The sequence below is a fragment of the Euprymna scolopes genome, chromosome 30, assembly GCF_053919585.1.
Source record: "Euprymna scolopes isolate OS-2025 chromosome 30, ASM5391958v1, whole genome shotgun sequence".
Taxonomy (NCBI): Eukaryota; Metazoa; Mollusca; class Cephalopoda; order Sepiida; family Sepiolidae; genus Euprymna; species Euprymna scolopes.
In genome coordinates this window covers 85,851,592-85,871,302 of record NC_136511.1, presented here as the reverse complement: position 1 = coordinate 85,871,302, position 19,711 = coordinate 85,851,592, and the positions used below count along the sequence as shown (strand labels likewise).

The 19,711-nt window shown below is 32.5% G+C and overlaps 1 protein-coding gene across 11 annotated transcripts in view; it reads right to left on the bottom strand.

The window, feature by feature from the left end:
- The window catches only part of LOC145254879 (uncharacterized), a 182,963-nt gene that overhangs the window by 68,210 nt on the left and 95,042 nt on the right, over positions 1 to 19,711 (bottom strand). For 9 of the 11 annotated variants that reach the window (XM_080113754.1, XM_080113756.1, XM_080113758.1 and 6 more), the window contains 5 exons: positions 16,290 to 16,377; positions 15,357 to 15,536; positions 10,994 to 12,126; positions 7,171 to 7,373; positions 591 to 691 (listed from right to left, as the gene is read on the bottom strand). In XM_080113754.1, coding sequence (XP_079969880.1) covers positions 591 to 691; positions 7,171 to 7,373; positions 10,994 to 12,126; positions 15,357 to 15,536; positions 16,290 to 16,377 — 1,705 coding nt within the window. The remainder of the gene's footprint in view (positions 1 to 590; positions 692 to 7,170; positions 7,374 to 10,993; positions 12,127 to 15,356; positions 15,537 to 16,289; positions 16,378 to 19,711) is intronic. The other 2 variants (XM_080113762.1, XM_080113763.1) reach the window with 1 other exon arrangement.

Genomic DNA, 19,711 nt, shown 5'->3' with positions numbered 1-19,711 from the left:
CAGAGTCCATTTTCTGTAGGCTGTTTTTGAACCCAGTCAACGATGGATACTTTTGCTAGTGTGTGTGTGTGTGTATATATATATATATATATATATATATATATATATATATATATGTGGGTGTGTGTCTAACAAAAAATCCCCAAAGAAAAATTTAAATCTGTCATTTTTCAATGGTTGTTTTTGTTTTTAATAGCTACCATTACTTAAGAACAAGTATTCAATTTTGTATTATTTGAATTCATTGGACTACTGTTCTCATCTGGAGTGAGATTTTCACACTTGTGAAAATGACAGTCAAGGTGAGAACAGTAGCCTGATGATTCAAATAATACAAATAACTAATCCTCATCTCAAAAATTCAGAAACATCAATATATATATGGGGGGGGGGGCTTATTACTTATTTGCTGTAGACCAATTTCAGTCCAGGCTTCATAGTAAAATTAAGATATAGTATCATTTTTGTTTTTATTTTTTGGTATTTTATGGTGGATAAAATTGGTTGAACCGAAAAATAGATGGTAGCAAGATAAAAATTATCTTCCTCTCCTTGGTTGCAATAATTGAGACTATTCTACTTTGCCTCACCTGTTTTCTTTGTCTGAAGAGACATCAACTGTCTCAGCTTTTGTTTCCTGAATTTTCTCGTCTTTATTTTGCTGTGTTTTTCCAGGTTCTTTGATGGATTCCTGGAATTAAAACGAAATGACCACATCAGATTTAACCTCAAATAAGATGTCCTTGTAATTCATTTAAATTGAATCAAGATTTACCTAATAAAAAAGAACTAGCCATGAAAACAGTTAAACATTTTCTAAAAACTAAACCAGAAAGGTGGGGAAGGAGAGCATAAAAACAAACTAATTAGTCAAATGAGAAAGATTCAGCCGACTTACAGACACCAAATAAGAAGCTTCAATATAATCTAAATTATGGGCGCGAATAGAGTACATTCACATAAATATTTGACTTTTTTCTCCCCCCCCCCACTAACCTTCGCACAGTGCTGGAATTAACCAGATCCTTAAGCTCTAGTAAAATTGAGTGATATTCTTGCCACCTCCACCCCTTAGTGATTTTAAGATATCTACTTATGTTTTAATGAAAATAACTAGTTAGTAACATCAGAAATATATTTTTAGAATTCAGAAACTCAAGATTAACCTTTTCAGCCCCTCCCTCACAAGAATACATACAATATCAACCCACAAGTTTTATATTATCAATTAAATAAGTAGTTCTAAATACCAGAATATTCACTTGATATTTGGATTTTAAATATATGAGGACACTTGAGAAAATTAAGTAATTCCTAAGTCTTTCAAATCTTTGGGGACTTTTTAACAAAATTATTTTAAACAAAAAAGAAAAAAAAGAAAAAACTTTTTTTTTATAATCCATTGCTAAATAAAAAAGTATCTTTCAGCCATAAAAGAAATTCATAAGATTATTAAAAAAAAAAAAAAAAAAAAAAAAAAAAACGAAAATAGTGCAAACTGAATACGAACTAAATATATGAATGTCTTCCAAATCCTATGAGCAAAGTCTTTTTAATGAGAACAATACAGTTTTTAAGCTGAAGAAAAAGTTTCATTTTGAAATGGTTAAGAAATAAAATCAGATTAGCCATCAGAAACTACTGTTTATAGATATTGCACAAAAAGAAAAACATAAAGGAAAAAAGATTTGTCCTGTATACAAAAATTATTTGACAGCTCAAAAAAGCAAATGACTTTTTAATAGTTGTGAGGTTTGAAATTGGAATAGCTTGCAATGATTTCAATTTTTTTTTTTTTTAATTTTATTAGGTAAAAATGTTAACATGTGCATTCAGCAGTATACAAAATGATACTATGTCCAAAAAGAATTTTTTGGAAAAGCTACAATCTGAAATGTAAAAATATCCAAAGCCTTATGATTTTAATCATAAACAAATGTAGATAGTTGTAAAATTTAAAAATCAGATTCATTTTAATAAATTGTTGCTAGGCCAAATAAATTAAAGAGATTTAAGAATCACCAGTGTCCAGTCCCTTCAAGCTAGGTTTGATCAAATCTGCACAGAAGGTCTTAAAGTAACACTCAGTATATTTTACACTTTTAGAATGGAAGCTGGTTTTCAATCAACGGGCGATGTTACTGGTTGAGATTTTGAAAAAGTGAAGTGCATCACCAAATCATCTTGAAGCATCAAGGTATATTTATTTTAATATTTGCTACTGATATTCAACAGGGTAACATTAAAATTTAACTGAAAGTGAACAGCAAAAGTATGTATTCAATGAAAGTCTTACTTGGTTTTTAGGTGAAAAGAAACAGATTCTCTTTACAAAACAAAATTTGATAATTTTAGATGTAAGATATTCTATTTACAAGCTTTGTTTAATAAACACAACAATTGTTGCTAAAGTTGCAGTATAATTAACAGTCAAAATATCTAAAGAGAAAAAAAAAGAAAAATTAACCAATAAATGCAGTAGAATTTATATTTGCAAGCCTGTTTTCTTTAATTTCCAAATTTTTTTTTGAGGTTTGGCTGTAACAGTAAAAAAATCTTTAAAATAATGCAACTTAAATTGAAAGAAAAACTAAAATTTACTGCATTTAGTAAAAGTTATTGTATATTGTTTTCTTAGATTTCTTGGTTGTTAACTATACTGCAAGAATAAATTGTTTATTCTGAATCCTTTACAAATGTAAACTTTTCATTGATTTTATAATCTTTACTTATACTTCAATGATGAAGTTACTTGAAAAATCTGGAAACAATTTATTAGAATAAACCAGAAGCAATTTTCTTCTATAATTCTAATGTCTTTCAAACCTCAGAACTATTGTGCATGTATTTGCAGAGGATATAAATGAGGGAGCTGGCATCTTCTGCAAAAAGACCTACAATAAATATTGAAGTTCAACCCAGCACCAAATATTGATTTAAAAAAAAAAAAAAAAAAAAAAAAAATTGCTAAACATAGCAATCAAACCAACACAACCGGATTTCTTCCAACTAGGTTTAAGAATTTAGAATGAAGAAATAAAAAAAATGTTATTAAAGATATTAATTGAATCTAAAAAAAGGCTGGGCCATTAATTAGTCCTCTTCAACACACTTATAAAATTCAACAAGGAAATTGGAAGCTTTTTTTTTTATTATTTAAAGTCAACAAAAATGAACATTTTGTTTTTATTTTACAATAGAAACAGTAAAAAACAAAATATCAATTTATATTAAAAAGTAATTTTATTCATCTAAATTATTACATCCTTAAATATTCCAGAGATTATGGATCTATTAAAAAGATTAATAGAATTTCATTATTGTTAGATTAAGAATAAGAGTCAGCCTTATAAATTAGTTAGGATGCAAGACATTAACTACAAAAAGAGAAAAGAAATAACAGTCACAAAAGGTCTAGTTTCAAATGGCAAATGGTTTTGTTCAACTCAGAATTATTGGCATTATTCCCTTACAATCACACAGCAATAAAAATAAAGTCTTAATTAGTTCCAATCATTGGAGTGCATCCTCCAATAGCCAAATTTAGGATCTCAAAAAAAAAAATAAATAAAATTTTGAATTTTAATTTTAAAAGTCAATTAAAGAATTATTTTTTAAAATTAGTTTGTCAATAAAATCAACCAGAGATCTTAGGAAATGTTAAAATTTAAATCACATTAATATAGATTATTTTTTAAGGTTTTGAAACATTAACATTTTTTTTTTAATTAAATATTTTAAAAATATTCATTAAATCTATTTTTATTAAATTTTTATTTATGGGGATACACAAAGACATTTTACAAAAATAACATTAGGTGTTATATTTTGTTTGTATTAAAACTATGGAAACAGTCACTATTTTGATATTTTAGGTGCTTTGTAAACCTTATAGTTACTGCTTTGTGCACCTAAAAGTAAAATATAGTGAGCTTTTGATGCGGTAGTAGCTTAAACATTGATAATCTTGTGTAATAAGCAAAATGAAAAAAAAAAAAAAAAAAAAAAAAGTTGATTACTGTTATTTTTTGTTTAGAGAAATGTACTAAAAGCTAAGAATTTATGACTATTGAAGTATCCATCTCCAAAATTGGAAACACTAATTTTCATGGCAGGATGACTAAAGCAGCATCAAATTATTTATATACCAAATCATAGCAGAGCAAAGAGACTATCAAATTGAAAAGAAAAGCTATCAAGTAGACCGACTTTAGATACCAAAATTATTGTTTGAGAAAAAAAAGTTTTTTTAAATTAAAAAAAAAAACAAAAAAAAAAAAAACACCTAAAACAAAGCCACAGCTAAAGAAGAGGAAGAGGAGGATCTAACTACATTATCTGCTACAACCAGTCAAAGTTTCCATGATATACCTACATTTTTGGGATTTCCAGAGCTTCGGCATCCGGGAATACGCCAACAACTGCTTCGTCTTCAAAGTCAAAGATGACCATCATGGAGATTGGGTAGGTAGGAGGGCAAGTCCCAAGGAGAAATGAAATGGAATCATAGCCAACATAAGTTAGCTGAATTAAAAGAGTAGGAGAAACAAGTCTTCTTCACCAACAGCAGCAGTGAGCAGTATGAATAAGTAGGAAGGTTTTATCAAGTTCCAGGTTTTTAGTAGATATTCTAGTCCAGTTGAAAATGTAGAGTTACAAAGGGGATGAAGAAAATGGTGAACTTTGTATATATTTTGGTCCTCTTTTTGAGTCTCGAGAACTTGGCATTGTAAGTGTAGTAGCTTTTTTTTTGTTGGTGGTGCTGGATATGAAGAGATGATGAATGTTCTGCAAATCAACTGGTTGTGAAGAGTTTGTTGTAGAGCAGCCATCACAATGAGGAGATGGAGGGAGGAGCATTGTTGGCCTGTCCAAAAGCATCTATTGCAATGGTGGTAGGTGGTCACACTGCATTAGGATCAACCATCTCTCAGATAAATTTTTAATTCATTTACTTTTTTTTTTTTCAATTTTTGTTCATATTATGTATGTGTTTATGTGTGTTTATGTATTTGTGTGTGTGGAGGTGGATGTCCATAAGAGAGCAGCAGATAACACTGTTCCTTCAACCATTTTTTCCTCACCCATTTGTATTTTTTGTATTTTTTTGTTTTGCATTTGTATTTCATTTTGTTTTGTTTTTGTTTTTTCTTAAAAATGAGGGCTAAGGCAATGGAAGCAGAGATGGTGGTGATGGCGGCGGCAGCGGCAGCAGCAGTTCAACAAATGTAGAAATAATGGATCGACATATCCAAAGCACCAATTCCAAGACACTCAGTTGGCACAGCGGCCAGACAGTACAGGCAAAACAAATTATTTGGACATCAGAAAAGATATTTGTTAGTGAAAATTTCCCTTGTAAAGTAATATCCATTTTGTTTTTGTTTTTTTAATAATTAACTAGCAAGACAGCAAAAATAAAAAAAAAAGAGAAAAAAGAAAGGAGTAAAGAAAATAGAGGTTGGATAGAAAAAGAGAGAGAGAGGAGAGAGCAAGAGAGGAAAGAAAGAGGTCAGTGAAAAGAACCTGGAACTAGTCATCCAAGAGAACTGCATTACAAAAGCTGCTCCTGCTGCTGCGTCTGCGTTCCATTTTCCCCATTTCCACAGTTTTTTTTTTCTTCAAATATGGGTCAATTATTAAAAGGTCCTTTACAAAACTACACAGCTCACTGCACACAAAGAAGTCTATATGTACAGCCTCCTCCTTGGAGGAGGGCCACATAACAAACCCAGATTTTTTTTTTTTTATGGAAAACGTTGGGAAGGGGACAAGACGGAATGTTTCCAGATGGTTACTTTGGAGAACATAAAGCATAACCACCTATCTATAATCAGGCTAAATAAGTTGAAGGTGAAGAGGAGTAGGTCATGTTGCTGGCATATAAATATATACCATATGTCTAAGCTTTCACAGCAGCTATTTTGTAAAAACTAATGCCTTGTGCTGATTAGAAATGGAATGGTAGCAAAACCAACATATCTACTCTTAAAAAAAAAAAAAAGATATGAAATAAACGGGTTAGCTCTTGTAGATGCAGTGATGAAAAACTAGCCACAGGAACTTCAATATGACATAATGAAACAGACTATTAGAGAAACCAAAGAAACCGATATATGACCAAGATATAAGGAAGAAAGAATACCAAAAATGTTCAGTTTTGTTGAGACAACAATTTTTTTTTCATAGTTATTTGGCCAAAAGTTAAGCATATTTTGGCTTTTATTTAAAATATTTTATTGGATAGTGCAAAAACAAAAATAAAAACATTTCTATCGTGCCAAGTAATTTTTTTGCCTGTACTGGTCTATCTTAACTAAAATTACTATTTTGCAAACCTTTTTTTCAAATATTTTGCAAAGGAAAAAAAAAAATAGATCTCAAGTCTTTACTGGAAATCTTATTACATCGAAGTGGAATTTAAAAAAAAATTCCATAAAAATAAAAAAAAATAAAAGACAATAAATGAAAAATAACAAAAATGCATTCAAAATCAATATTTATCAATAAAGACAATATTACAATTACTTTTTTGTGTGGAAAGAAATCTTTTTATGTCTCAACAGTTCCAATAATTAAGGAGATCTATTTTTTTTTCTTCCGATCAGCAATGTCAATTTCATGCAAAAATTACAATGAAGCACTTATAAAAAAAAATTTTCTTTTGATTTCCCATAAAAATATGGTTATTTTTTTTTTTCAATTATAATTACCATAGTAACATGCTTCATGAATTTGTGTTGGATATTTTTTAAGTGTCCATACACATAATAATTGATTAATATCAGCAGAGTAAGATAAGAGCACACAACTATTAACATTATGTTCACCGTGGCAAAGCCAGGCCAATGAAATAAGCTTTATTATTAAAAATTTCATTCATTTCAGTGGCAAGAAATCCGGTAAATGGTATTGAACATAAACGGTGCATGCAAAAGTTCAAGTTGAACAATGAGGATAGAAGTGGATTAAACCAGAAAAGAAAAAAGTTGTACAGTCTTTGACTTTTTTTTTTTTTTTGCTTGTTTTTTTTTTTTAGCTAACTATGGAAAGGAACAGCTGTTGTAGATTGGCTGATACAGAACTGAGAGACAATAAGAGGCTTTCTTCTTTCCTCTAGAGGGTCAGAAATCAGATATTAGCATATACAGAACGAGGACAATGATATACCTTGCTTGAGGACTTCAAACGCGTTTCTTCTAGTTTCTCATTAACAGGTCCCTCCTTAGGGGAATCAGTCTTTCTTTCAGATGCACCTGAACTGCTAGACATACTAGATGCACTACGTTTCAGAGGCGTATAAACACTTCGAGAAGTCATATTCTGTTGAGACTGCTGCAACGGTAGAGGAGGAGGGCAGCCATAATCCTTTTCTACAAGAGAAAATAAGAAATTTCAAATGTTAGTAAATTTAAAATAATTAAAACAGTGTAGTTCAGTCCCCCCCCCCCGCCCCTCATCACTTCACTCTTTTCGAAATTTGTGTGGCAAGAGTAGCGCAGTCTCCAACCATGCCTCTCCTGCGTCAACATTGTTGCATCCCAGTGGCAAGTTGAGGTACAAGACTACTGGAAACAATGTTGAGATTAGCAGAGAGAACATACAGCGCTTAGAATTCCTAAATGGTAACCCATCTGGTACTAGCCAGTCATGTCGAATCCCAGTCAAAATGGACAAACGATGCAGCTTCACACCTTAAGACATGTATATTTGAATTCAGCACAATGGAATTTATATTAAGAACAATGGCCCCTACATTTTGGCCAAGTTTCAGGAAAATCTAATGGATAGATCAAACGTTATGGGGCAAAAAGTGTCATTTTTGGCCATTCCGGGGCGTTTTTTTTTTTTTTTTTTTTTTTTTTTTTTTTTTTTTTTTTTTTTTTTTTACTTCTTTTGAGCCCCTGGGGATGCTGAATCCTAGTGTAAATGGATAATGGTGCAGTTTCAGGCCTTTACACATGTATATTTGAGTTGACCACCCTGAAAAAACACTACAGTCAGACATATAAAGTTTTTGAGAAATTTGAAAAAAGAGCCATAAAAAGAGGCATTTTAGCACTAAAGTCCCCGGGGACGCAATCCAGAATTTTGCCAGATTCACCCATACTAAGAACAATGAGCTCCACATTTTGACCAAGTTTAAAAAAAATAATCACTGCTAATGTGATATAGGTGTCCTTACTCCAGGTCTTCATAAGTAAAAGAACAAAGACAAAAGAAAAGGAAGTGGGTTTAGCTAGCAATACACATGAAAAAATTTAAATGGCTTAAAATATTTCAATATTGGTATATATAGAAAGAGCTTGATAAGCTAAGAAAGAATCGTTTTAAATTTTTTAAATCCAATTAAAATCAAGGCAGTTATGACTTTTTATGCCCTGCGTGTTTGGATATTTTCCCCTCTTTAAGACCATATGTGCTTTGTCACATTTTTTGCACTACTTTTTCAGTAAAAATGTTATATCTTTGTTAAAACACAAGACTAAGCAATGAAATTTGCCATAAGTGTATTTTTGTGCAAGGAATCTGAATATGCTACTGAAAATCTCTAGAAATGGATGGTTTCCAAATAATCTGCAGTAAATTCACATAAATATGCTGAGATTGCTTAAAAATGCCATGTATTCATTAAAAGAAAAGAAGTTAGAGAACTCAAAGTTTAGTTGTAATGCATTTTATGTGCCAAAAACTGAAATCAAAATCTAAGATTGGTTAAAAATGAATATATTGCAATATTTCTTTGGTATTTTGTAGATTAATACCTTCTACTACCCCTCCCCCATCTGACCACCTCTCCAAAACATGTGATTCTACCTTTATAGACATGTAAACAACTTGAAAAACTTAAAAAGATAAACAAAAATTATTTTAGAATTTGATGTAAAATGATTTCCCATTTTGAATCATTCGAGCGTTTTAGGGCCCCCCCCCCCTTTTCCTATGATAGATAAATCCTGGGTGTTTTTTTTTTTTTTGTTTGTTTTCTAAAAGGCGATTATGCGTGGTTTTAAGAGGGTCTTTCTGCAATTATGAGAAGTCGTGCCTGGTCCACAAAGTATGGAATTAAAAATTTTTTAAAAAAACGTTTACAAGTGTTTTTGATATAGATGTACATAATAATACTTTCATAAGTATGTTTTAACTTAAAAAGGGGTGGTATAATAAAATTGTGGAGTCTGCGTTCGCGCCTGGCCTCCATAGAATGGAAATAGGCACAAACTTTAATAAAGACTTTTCATATCTATCTGCGTAAGTATACTTTGATAATTATGTTTCAGTTTGAAGAAACATGGTATAATAAAATTATGGGGTGTTCGTTCGCACCTGACCTCCATTGAATGGAAATATGTCACAACGTTTAACAAGGTTTTTTTAATATAGATCCACAGAATATTGTGATAAGTGTTTCAGTGTGAACAGGTATGGTATAATAAATTATGGGGTTTATCTATTTTATTTTTACTTTCATCATATTTTGCTTTGGTTTTGATACCCCAAATTCAAAGCTATCTCTATACAACCCTTCATTTTCATAACCTATCATACTTTCATAAATCATCAGAGTCCATTTTCTGTAGGCTGTTTTTGAATTAATTTAACAAAAGTGCAAATCAGTCGGCTGCATAACTAAGATCTAATTCTGACTTCCTGGTACTAACATAATATGAAATTTACATCTGAATAGTTGTTCTTTATTTTTTTCTCCCTTGAAAATTTGGAAAATCCACACATACCATCTTGCGAGACACATTATGTTGGTAAATAAATATTATAATTGAAAATTTCTTTAATGGCATTCACTTGTGTCCAGTGTTCTCACACGGGACTTGCTCAGTTACAAAATATGTTTACACATATTTTAATTTATGCAGATTTTGTATCTATTATTAGAGTCAATTCTCTATTAATTATTAAATTGTAAGTAGTGATTTCAAAAGTAAAAAAAAAATTAAGAGACTTGGGCACCATCAGCTAGAATCTAAATCAAAACAGCTCTCCAGCCTTATTCATTACCATCTGATCTCAGTTCATACTCAAAAAAAAAAAGTTAAAAAAAAAAGTTAAATAATGCAGATGCATACAAATAAGTTTATTTGACTTATGCCAACCAAGTTCCAATTTTGATCCATTAGCAGCTATTTCTACCAGCTAAAAAAACAAATCGAATTTGTTCCACATATTCAAATCCCCTACATATCAATTTTTAAGTCTCTAGACCAAAAATTGACAGAATAGTTTGGTGGAGACCACTTGTCACACAGACATGGTCATATATGTGTGTGTGTATTAAAAGAGCGCACACACACACACACACACACTTTTAAATAGGTATTTTTCAAAGCCAGAGTACATTTTAAATAGAGAATTAATGCCTTACTGCATCGAAAAAAAAAAAAAAAAAAAAAGATATACAATGTTTTATTTTTCCATTTAGGAAAAAAAGCATTGTTTGCAAATAACATTATTAGCTCTCCTTTTGTAAAATAAACAATTCATAACAGTTTTTTTTTCTGATAACTTTCATGGTTTGTCGCTTGACAAAACTAAACTTCAAACACCCAAGATTGCAGATCTTGGGAGTTTGAAGTTTAGTTTTGTCAATCGACACGCGATTAATATTTCATGACAAACTTTCAAATGAATTGTCAACTGAATACCATTTAATATTGTTAAGATACAAAATAGAAGCTATTAATATATATTCTTTTCTATGTGATCCTATTTATTTGCTCTCAACACAAGGGTAAAATTAGACACAAAGTCAATTTTTATATGAGATATCCAAATCCTCAAATAGGGGTGGCCTGGATTTAAAGAAAAAAAAAAATTTATCTCAGGATATTGAAGTGCAGTTTTATTAGTCACAATCTTTGCAAAAGCATCAAAGGCTATCACATTGCATTCCACGTTATCAAAGGATTTATAAATTCTGACTGCCTTGTACTTTCATAATACTACGATGAGATATGGTTTAAAAAAAGCAACTTACTTTTCTCTTCAGGAAAAGATCGATAGGTTGAAGTATAAAGTCGCTGTCCCCAATGAGGTTCAGAATTGTTCTTGTCCTGTCGCCAATGAGTTGAGGAATCTGACGGGCTCTTATCGTCACGTCTCCATTGAGATTCTGTGACATTCTTATCCCTGTGCCAATGAGATGTTTCTACAGTGTTTTTATTATCATCTCGACGCCAGTGGGGTTCTGCTTGTACCTTTTCTTCTCTTCTCCACTGATTCTTTATTTGTACTGGTTTTTCCTCTCGTTTCTCAGGTTCATGATCCAATAGATGAGGGTGAGAGTGAGGATGAGAGTGAGATTGGATGTGAGCCTGAGAGTGAGGGTGAGAGTGAGGCTGGACGTGAGCCTGAGGGTGAGGGTGAGGCTGTACATGAGCCTGAGGGTGGGAGTGAGGCTGGACGTGAGCCTGAATGTGAGGCTGGACGTGAGCCTGAATGTGAGGCTGGACGTGAGCCTGAGAGTGAGGCTGGACGTGAGCCTGAGAGTGAGGCTGGACGTGAGCCTGAGAGTGAGGCTGGACGTGAGCCTGAGAGTGAGGCTGGACGTGAGCCTGAGAGTGAGGCTGGACGTGAGCCTGAGAGTGAGGCTGGACGTGAGCCTGGGGGTGAGTATGAGCATGAGAGTGAGGCTGGGTGTGGGGCTGGGCATGAGGCTGAGAGTGAGCCTGGGAGTGAGGCTGAGAGTGAGCCTGGGAGTGAGCCTGGGAGTGAGGCTGAGAGTGAGCCTGGGAGTGAGCCTGGGAGTGAGCCTGGGAGTGAGGCTGAGAGTGAGCCTGGGAGTGAGGCTGAGAGTGAGCCTGGGAGTGAGGCACAGAGTGAGCCTGGGAGTGAGGCGCAGAGTGAGCCTGGGAGTGAGGCGCAGAGTGAGCCTGGGAGTGAGGCGCAGAGTGAGCCTGGGAGTGAGGCGCAGAGTGAGGCTGAGAGTGAGCCTGGGAATGAGGCTGAGAGTGGGATTGGGCATGGGGTTGAGAGTGAACCTGATTGTGAGCCTGGTTATGGGGCTGAGGGTGAGGGTGAGAGTGAGCCTGAGAGTGAGAGTGTGGTGGAACATGACTATGTGTATGCCTCTCATCCTCTTTACTTTTTGAAGCCGGCTTTTCATCTTCCCTGAAGGAAAAAAATTTAAAAAAAAAATTTTTTTTTAAAAGCAATCAGCAGCAGTTAAAAAGATTAAGATTTTGGTGAAATTTGTTCAATCACAATGACAGACAGTAGTAATTAAAAATTCAAGTTTTGATAGGCCAATTTTCCAAGTAGACACTTTAGATTATCTCTGTTACGAAACCAAAATGTTATAATAAAGCTATTTTTGTCAATCACACCACTGGTAAATGTTCTCGTATGTTGTATGCCATCTGAGTTTCCAGACAGGTTTATCGTACCAAACTTCAATTACAAAACTTAGCTGGTAGCATCTCATTTTCAGCCATATGTACATACATTTACCTAAATCAAATAAACTTAAATTAGATAGACAGCAAAACAAGTATAGGACAACCGGAAAAAACTAATATAAGAAACACAAACAGAAGAAAATCAGTAGAGAAAGAGAAAAAGTTCAGAATTTGATGCTATGCAGTGTAGCATCAAACATTTATAAAATTAAGACATCAAAAAAAAAAAAAAAAAAAAAAAAAAGAAAAAAAAAAGAAAAAAAAAAAGAAGCAACTTTGAGCAGATTTTAGATGTACTCATCCTATTACTACGCAATAAAAACAAATCTCCATTTCATAAAAGAAGATTATACCAATAACAAAACAAAATTTTTAAAACAAAAACACAAAGAAATGGCAGAATTCATTTTGTTTGGAAATTCATGTCAACAAAAAATGTGTGTCTGGATATCTTTGTATCAAGGTTTTATTGCAAAGATTATCTCTAATACTTTATATTAAGACAGGGTATGTACAGATTTTTAATGCCCATTTTTAAGGACTGTTTAAGGCTTTAGAAATTTTGTAAGGCCTTCTCCAAACAAGATTCAAGTTTTCTAAACAAAATTTGGGGTTGTTTTACAATCCACAGTGATTCGAAAAAGTGGTCAAACAATTAAATATACAACAAATAAATGTTACCATTGCCAATAAAAGTTAGTTTGCAATCTACCTGCATCATTTTTTGGTGTTTTTAAGTAGTTTCAAATGCTTTTTATTTAATCTCAAATATTAACTCTCTTTACGGCTTTTAAATTTCAAACCAAGATTGCTACTGTCTTATCCATTTGTTCGCCTTCATTTTTAGGTTGTCAATTATTTGGAGGGTACACCATTAGAGAATCTTGTTACAAGTCTTTTTAGGGGGAGGGGAGAGGGTCATTTTTATTTATGGCAGCCTCCACTATTTCTCAAAAAAAAAAGAAATTATAAATAACAGAAAAAATAGAGGAAGATTTTATGAGGCAGTCTAGTGATAATAGGATATAACTCTTGTATCCATAATACTACTATACAATTTCAATTTTATTTGAAATATTTAAAAAATCATTTTAATATTTTTATTAATACTTAAAGATTTAATAGTAAATATTTCAATTTTATTTTTAATATTTTGACAAATTTTTATTAGACATAAAGAATACAATTTTCCTTTGAAGAAAGGTAATAATAGAAATAAGGCCTTTTCAAGGCAAAAGTTAAAATTCAAGAACTTTAAGCTTGTTTGATCCCTGCTAATAGTAGTACCATTTTGATATGACAGTTTATATTCAATATAAATAAAATTAAACTTATTGAACTATTTTGTACAGATGAATGTACCAGGCAAGTACCAATAAGACTGCTGGAATATGATAATGTTCCTACATAAGTGATACTTTATTATTTTCAATTTTTGAGATCTTTGATATTCAAAACAAAAACTAAAAATATTTAATTATTTACAAATAAAAATGTCATGATTTTAATTGACTAGAAAAGAAATTTAAATTGCTAAATAGAAAGTCATTTCTGCTTTTGAAATTCTTCATAAACAGATTAAAAACATTAACTTTAAAAAATAGTTATGTAAGAATCTGCTTGAATTAATAATTTAATGAATAAATAATATTATATTTAATAGTGAAAATCCTGTTATAAAAATGAAAGTAAATCAGTTGGCAATATCAAGTAGACCTCTACCGTAGATTAAAAACAAATATTAAGATTCATTCAACAGTTGATCCAACAAAACATTTAATAAGAACAGGTATTTAAAAAATAGGCTCATTCAATTGACACATTATGAACATGTTATTTCAAACTGAAACCAGAAGTATTCAGCAATATGGTCATTAAAAATAAATTTTATAGAATAGATTCAATTTCAAAATGAATTCATGTGTGCAGCAATTAAATATTAATTTAAATATTTTTTAAAAATTGGACCATATTTTTGTTTCTTTCACAACAGAAATACAAAAACACCATTTAGAAGAGTCTTATACTTAGAAAATATAGTGTGATAGTAATGCTAACAAATCTTGATACCAAAAACATTTATAGAATCCAATATGACAAAGAAAATATTCTTGCTTATTGAAAAGAAATCAAGAATCACATTAATTCTTTGTATTTAGAACACTGCAATTTCCAATTAGGTTAAGCATTAATTTAATATATAAAATAATGTTGACCAGATTTAAATAGCATTTATATTGACAAATCAAATTCTGATTAGCCATCTTTTGTCATAACATTAATTGTAATAGACTAATATACTTCGCTACAACTTTAAAAAAAAAAAAAAAAAAAATATTCAGCAATTTTCTAATGTTGAAATTTTTAATAGTTACTTCAAAAAGAAACATTAACAATAGAGAATAACTTATTTTTTTAGTTATTGTTTCTGAGTATTTTTGTATTATTCTTGGATTATACTAATTAGAAAATGTTAGTAAAACATTTTGCAACATAAAAATTGCTTTGTTTAATAAAAGGCCATACAAATCATGAAACTAATAAGAAATTGTTAAAGGTCAAATTTTTAAGTTGATTTATAAATCCAAGCACCTCCCAAAAATTTTTTATAGAAAAGTAATAATTTTCAACAGAAAAATAGAAACAAAAGATCTTGTGAAATAATGCCCAAAGAAGAATAAAGAAAAAAAAAAAAACTAAAGTAAAAAATAAGCTAAAAACTACGATAATGATGGCAAAATATTCCAATAGTGCTGGTCATACAAATAAAACAGCTTTGTTATTAAAGAGATTTTCTAAACTTTTTGGTTTTTCTCATGAAAATCTCTTAACTGATGTGAACAGAAGCTGAGTAAAAAAGCAGGAAGAGAAAGCAAATATGTTCTCTGTCTGCAGGTGATCGTGTAAAAGACTTTCCTAATCAAAAAGTCGACAATAACTTACTCCTCCTCCTCCTCATGTTGCCGCCAGTCATGATCGTCTTTTTCAGAAGTATCATCAAATGGATCTCTCTGCACAGGAGGTGGCGGCTGCTGTTGCCGGTTCATTACATCTTTCATTGACTTATCACTGTCTGGTACACTTTCAGAAAAATCATATCTATCTGACCTCTTATCGTATTCCCTGAAAGGACAAATTACACAACAATAACACAAAATGAGAGACTAATTTAGAGAAGCCTATTCCACGGTGATATCCACCAGCCTTTCCTTAAACAAGAAAAAAAAATCTTTTTTTCTTCTTTGGGACGAGGAGAATTGAAGGTAAAAAGATTTAACTTTTTAAATTGCATCAAGTGAGAGGGTGGAGAGGCAGCCAATCAAAATTTCCTACAGCTTATCTTTAGTACTCTGAAGAAAATATTTTGTTTTAAATTTTGGGAGGTGCATGGTAAATACTTGTTTACGACTAACTCGTGTTAACATCAGTTCTTGTCCGATAACTGAAGTTAAACAAGGTTAAATCTGATTAATACTTAAATAAGTGATAATTATGAAATACTATGTGCTGTAAGCAAAAAACACAAGCCACATGTATATATATAGGTGCAAGACTTACTGGGAGCATAAGTGACAAACTACCTGATATAGGGGGTAGTTCAGACCATCCATTAACAGTGAAGCTATGAAACCGGAGTTAAGCAATCAACCAAGGAGCTTTTCAGCTTAGAAAGTAAATACTTGGAATTAGTTTTTAAAACCCAATCTCTTCAAACAAATGTGAAAAAGCTAAAACTGGAAACAAGGTTCATCATAAAAAAAATGTAAAAGTTATGATTCTAGAAAGGAAAAATAGAAAATTACTAAGTAATTAGATTACATGTCCCCACATTGGACAGAGAGAAAAAAAAAAAAAAAAAAAGAAAGTTAAACCTACCTTCTTTCATATTCGTAGTCCCTTCTTTCAAAATCTGAATAGAGTCGTGGATCATAATAGGGAGCTCGTCTCATGTCTTCATAGGGACCTGAAATTTTTTTTTATTTTATAGTCAAACATGTAGAAAAAACAAATCCCTAAATCAACATTTCTAAAAGTAATTATATTCCCACAAAATGAAAACAAAACAAATGCTTGAAAAAGATGTTTTCGTAATCAAAGTAGTTTAATTTAATTCATAGCAATAATTCCTAGCATTTTTCATGATATAACTTCAAAATATTTAAATGGAATGGGGGGGGTATGGCAGCAGCAACAGCCAACATATGCAAATGGACAACCCTTGGCCTTTGGAACAAGATCAAAGTGTAGTATCTGTTCTTCAGATGCTGCACAATTTCTTGTTCTCTGTCAGTGGAGGAGAAATCCTTCACGACTGAGACAATTTATATTTTTGTTCCTTTTCTCCACGTTAAAAAACGACCCTGGTGTCTAACTGCCCCGTGGGGAGGCATTGTAAATAGGAACATATGCAAATGACTGAGCTGTGTGCAAGGTGATGTCACAATGAGGAAGACAAAAAAAAACAAAAAACAAATGTAGCCCGAGAAGGACAGAAATAGATACATTATACACATGTCCTGAAAGCAACAGGAAAAGACAAATCCTAAACATGGCCGGACAAAGACAGTACCACATATTTGACACAGCAGTAATAGCACATTGGAGTGTGAGAAGACTTTGAACAAGAGACAAGGCGTTATACTGGAAGTACTTGTAAATAAATGTGTTTTAAAAGTAAAGTGGGGAGGGGGGGGGGCAAATTATTGTCTCGTCTTCATTTCCTTGCGACTGTTTGCATACATGTGAGTTTCGAGTTGATTCCCACACTCAATCTTATTGCAGGAAAATTGCTTTTTGGCAGATATTTTTTAAATAGTTAAATTATTCTTTTATATTCCACCTGGGCAATGTCGGAACACAGGTTCTGCTAGTTATAAATAAAGCACAATGCTGGTAACCGATGAAGTCTCATATTACACTGGTCAACAAATTTTTATTTTTTTTTCTTCGGCAGACCATCTAGGAGTGTTTTCTGGGGTTTTGAAGGTCGCTGATTACGAATATAACATTGGTTTTGCCAGATTGGCTCTAGTTTAGAAGATACTGATAGCCCCAAATAAGCCTAAACTGCTAAAATTCTCCCTGAAATACTTCAATATAGAAGCAGTAAATAATAATTTTCTGATATTATTGAATCATTATAATGATTATGTATATATTGAAGTATTTCAGGGAGAATTTTTACATAATTATTTATATAGGGAGAATTTTTATATAATTATATACTGTAATTACTTTATAACATGTTCCATAAATATAGTTGCAGTATAAATTAAACAGTAATTAAGAATTTTCTTTTTAATTCCACAGTTGAAAATGAGTTCTAGAGAAAAAATGAGTTCTTCTAGAAGATGTTGCAGATATGAACCGGATGTCTTTTGTTACATCTGTGGACAGTATATGATGGCACAACAAAAGAGGAATATTACAGACTTTGTCAAGAGGGCGTACAAAGCATACTTCGATATGATACTTGGTGACCAAGACAAGTCTTGGGCCCCACATATGGTGTGCAAAACCTGTGTAGAAAGTCCCCGCGGTTGGACCAACGGTAAGCTGAAGTTGAAGTTTGCTGTACCAATGGTGTGGAGAGAGCCCAACAATCATTTTGATGACTGCTACTTCTGTCTCAATGACATGACGGGGTTTAACAAGCACAAGAAAGCAAATTGGCAGTATCCGAGCCTGGATTCTGCTATCCGTCCTGTTGCGCACTCTGAGGATCTACCTGTGCCTGTTTTCACCAGTTTGCCTGAAATCGATGAAACCGAAGAGATTCCAGCTGATCTTTCAATATCAAGTGATGATAGCTGTAGCGACTATGAAGAACCCTCAAATGGCCCTCAGCTTTTCAATCAATCTGAACTTAATGATCTAGTGCGAGACCTTTGTTTGTCGAAGGAGCAGTCTGAAGTTCTTGCATCACGACTCCAAGAGAAAAACATTCTTGATTCTGGCACAAATTCTTAACTGCATGGGGATCTCATCATATGACCCAGCAGATTGGCGTCTCTTCATAGATAGCTCGAAAGCAAGTCTAAAAATTGTACTATTGGACAATGGCAATAAGTTTGCTCCTGTACCAATTGGCCATTCTACCAAGATGAAAGAAGAGTATGATGCTATCAAATTTGTTCTTGAAAAGCTGAATTACAACACTCATAAATGGCTGATTTGTGTGGACTTGAAAATGGTGAATTTTCTGCTTGGTCAGCAAAGTGGGTACACAAAGTATCCCTGCTTTCTTTGTTTGTGGGATAGCAGAGCAAGAATCCAGCACTGGAGAAGGGAGAACTGGCCAGAACGAGAAAGTCTTGAAGTCAGCACAGCCAACGTCATCAATGAGCCTTTGGTACCCAGGGATAGAATCATCTTCCCTCCATTGCACATAAAACTAGGACTCATGAAGCAGTTTGTTAAGGCGTTGAACAAGGATGGGGATTGCTTCAAGTACATATGCAGGCAATTTCCAGGTCTTTCCATCGAAAAAGCTAAAGGTGGCATCTTCGATGGACTTCAGATTCGAACGCTCATGAGGGATTCTGACTTGACTAATCATATGAACACGGTTGAGTTAAATGCTTGGGTGTCCTTCACAGATGTAGTGACAAACTTTTGGGGAAATCACAAAGCTGACAATTACAAGCAATTGGTCCGTAAGATGCTTACTGCATACGGAAAACTAGGGGCAAATATGAGCATTAAAGTTCATTTCTTGTTTAGCCACCTCGACAGATTTCCTGGTAATCTTGGTGATTACAGTTAGGAGCAGGGAGAGAGATTCCATCAAGACATCAAAACAATGGAAGAGAGGTATCAAGGCAAATGGGATGAGCACATGATGGCAGACTACTGCTGGAACCTTTTGAGAGACTGCCCAAAAGTTGCTCACAAGCGAAAATCGTATAAACGTCAATTTTAGTTTTGTGAATAAAATATTGTTTTGTGTGTTCATTGTAACTAAGAATCTAGTGTATAATGCTTTGCATTAATTTATGATATATAACTGATTATGTAAATGTTTTTTTTTTCACTTGGAGAATTAAAATTCAGAAAATTTTTAGCAAATTTTTTGTATATCCTCGAAATCTATGAAAAGTGTTCAGTTATAGGATAAATGAAAGGATGTTATATCTAACTTAACTTGTTAGATTGAGATTTTACACTGTCTTTGTGGTTTAAGATTATCATAAAAATCAATATCTGACATTTATGCACTATTTAGCCGTTTTTTGTACGTTTAGCTATGGTCGCGAATGGGTGATTTCAGACAAACGACCCCCCTGTGATATCCAAAA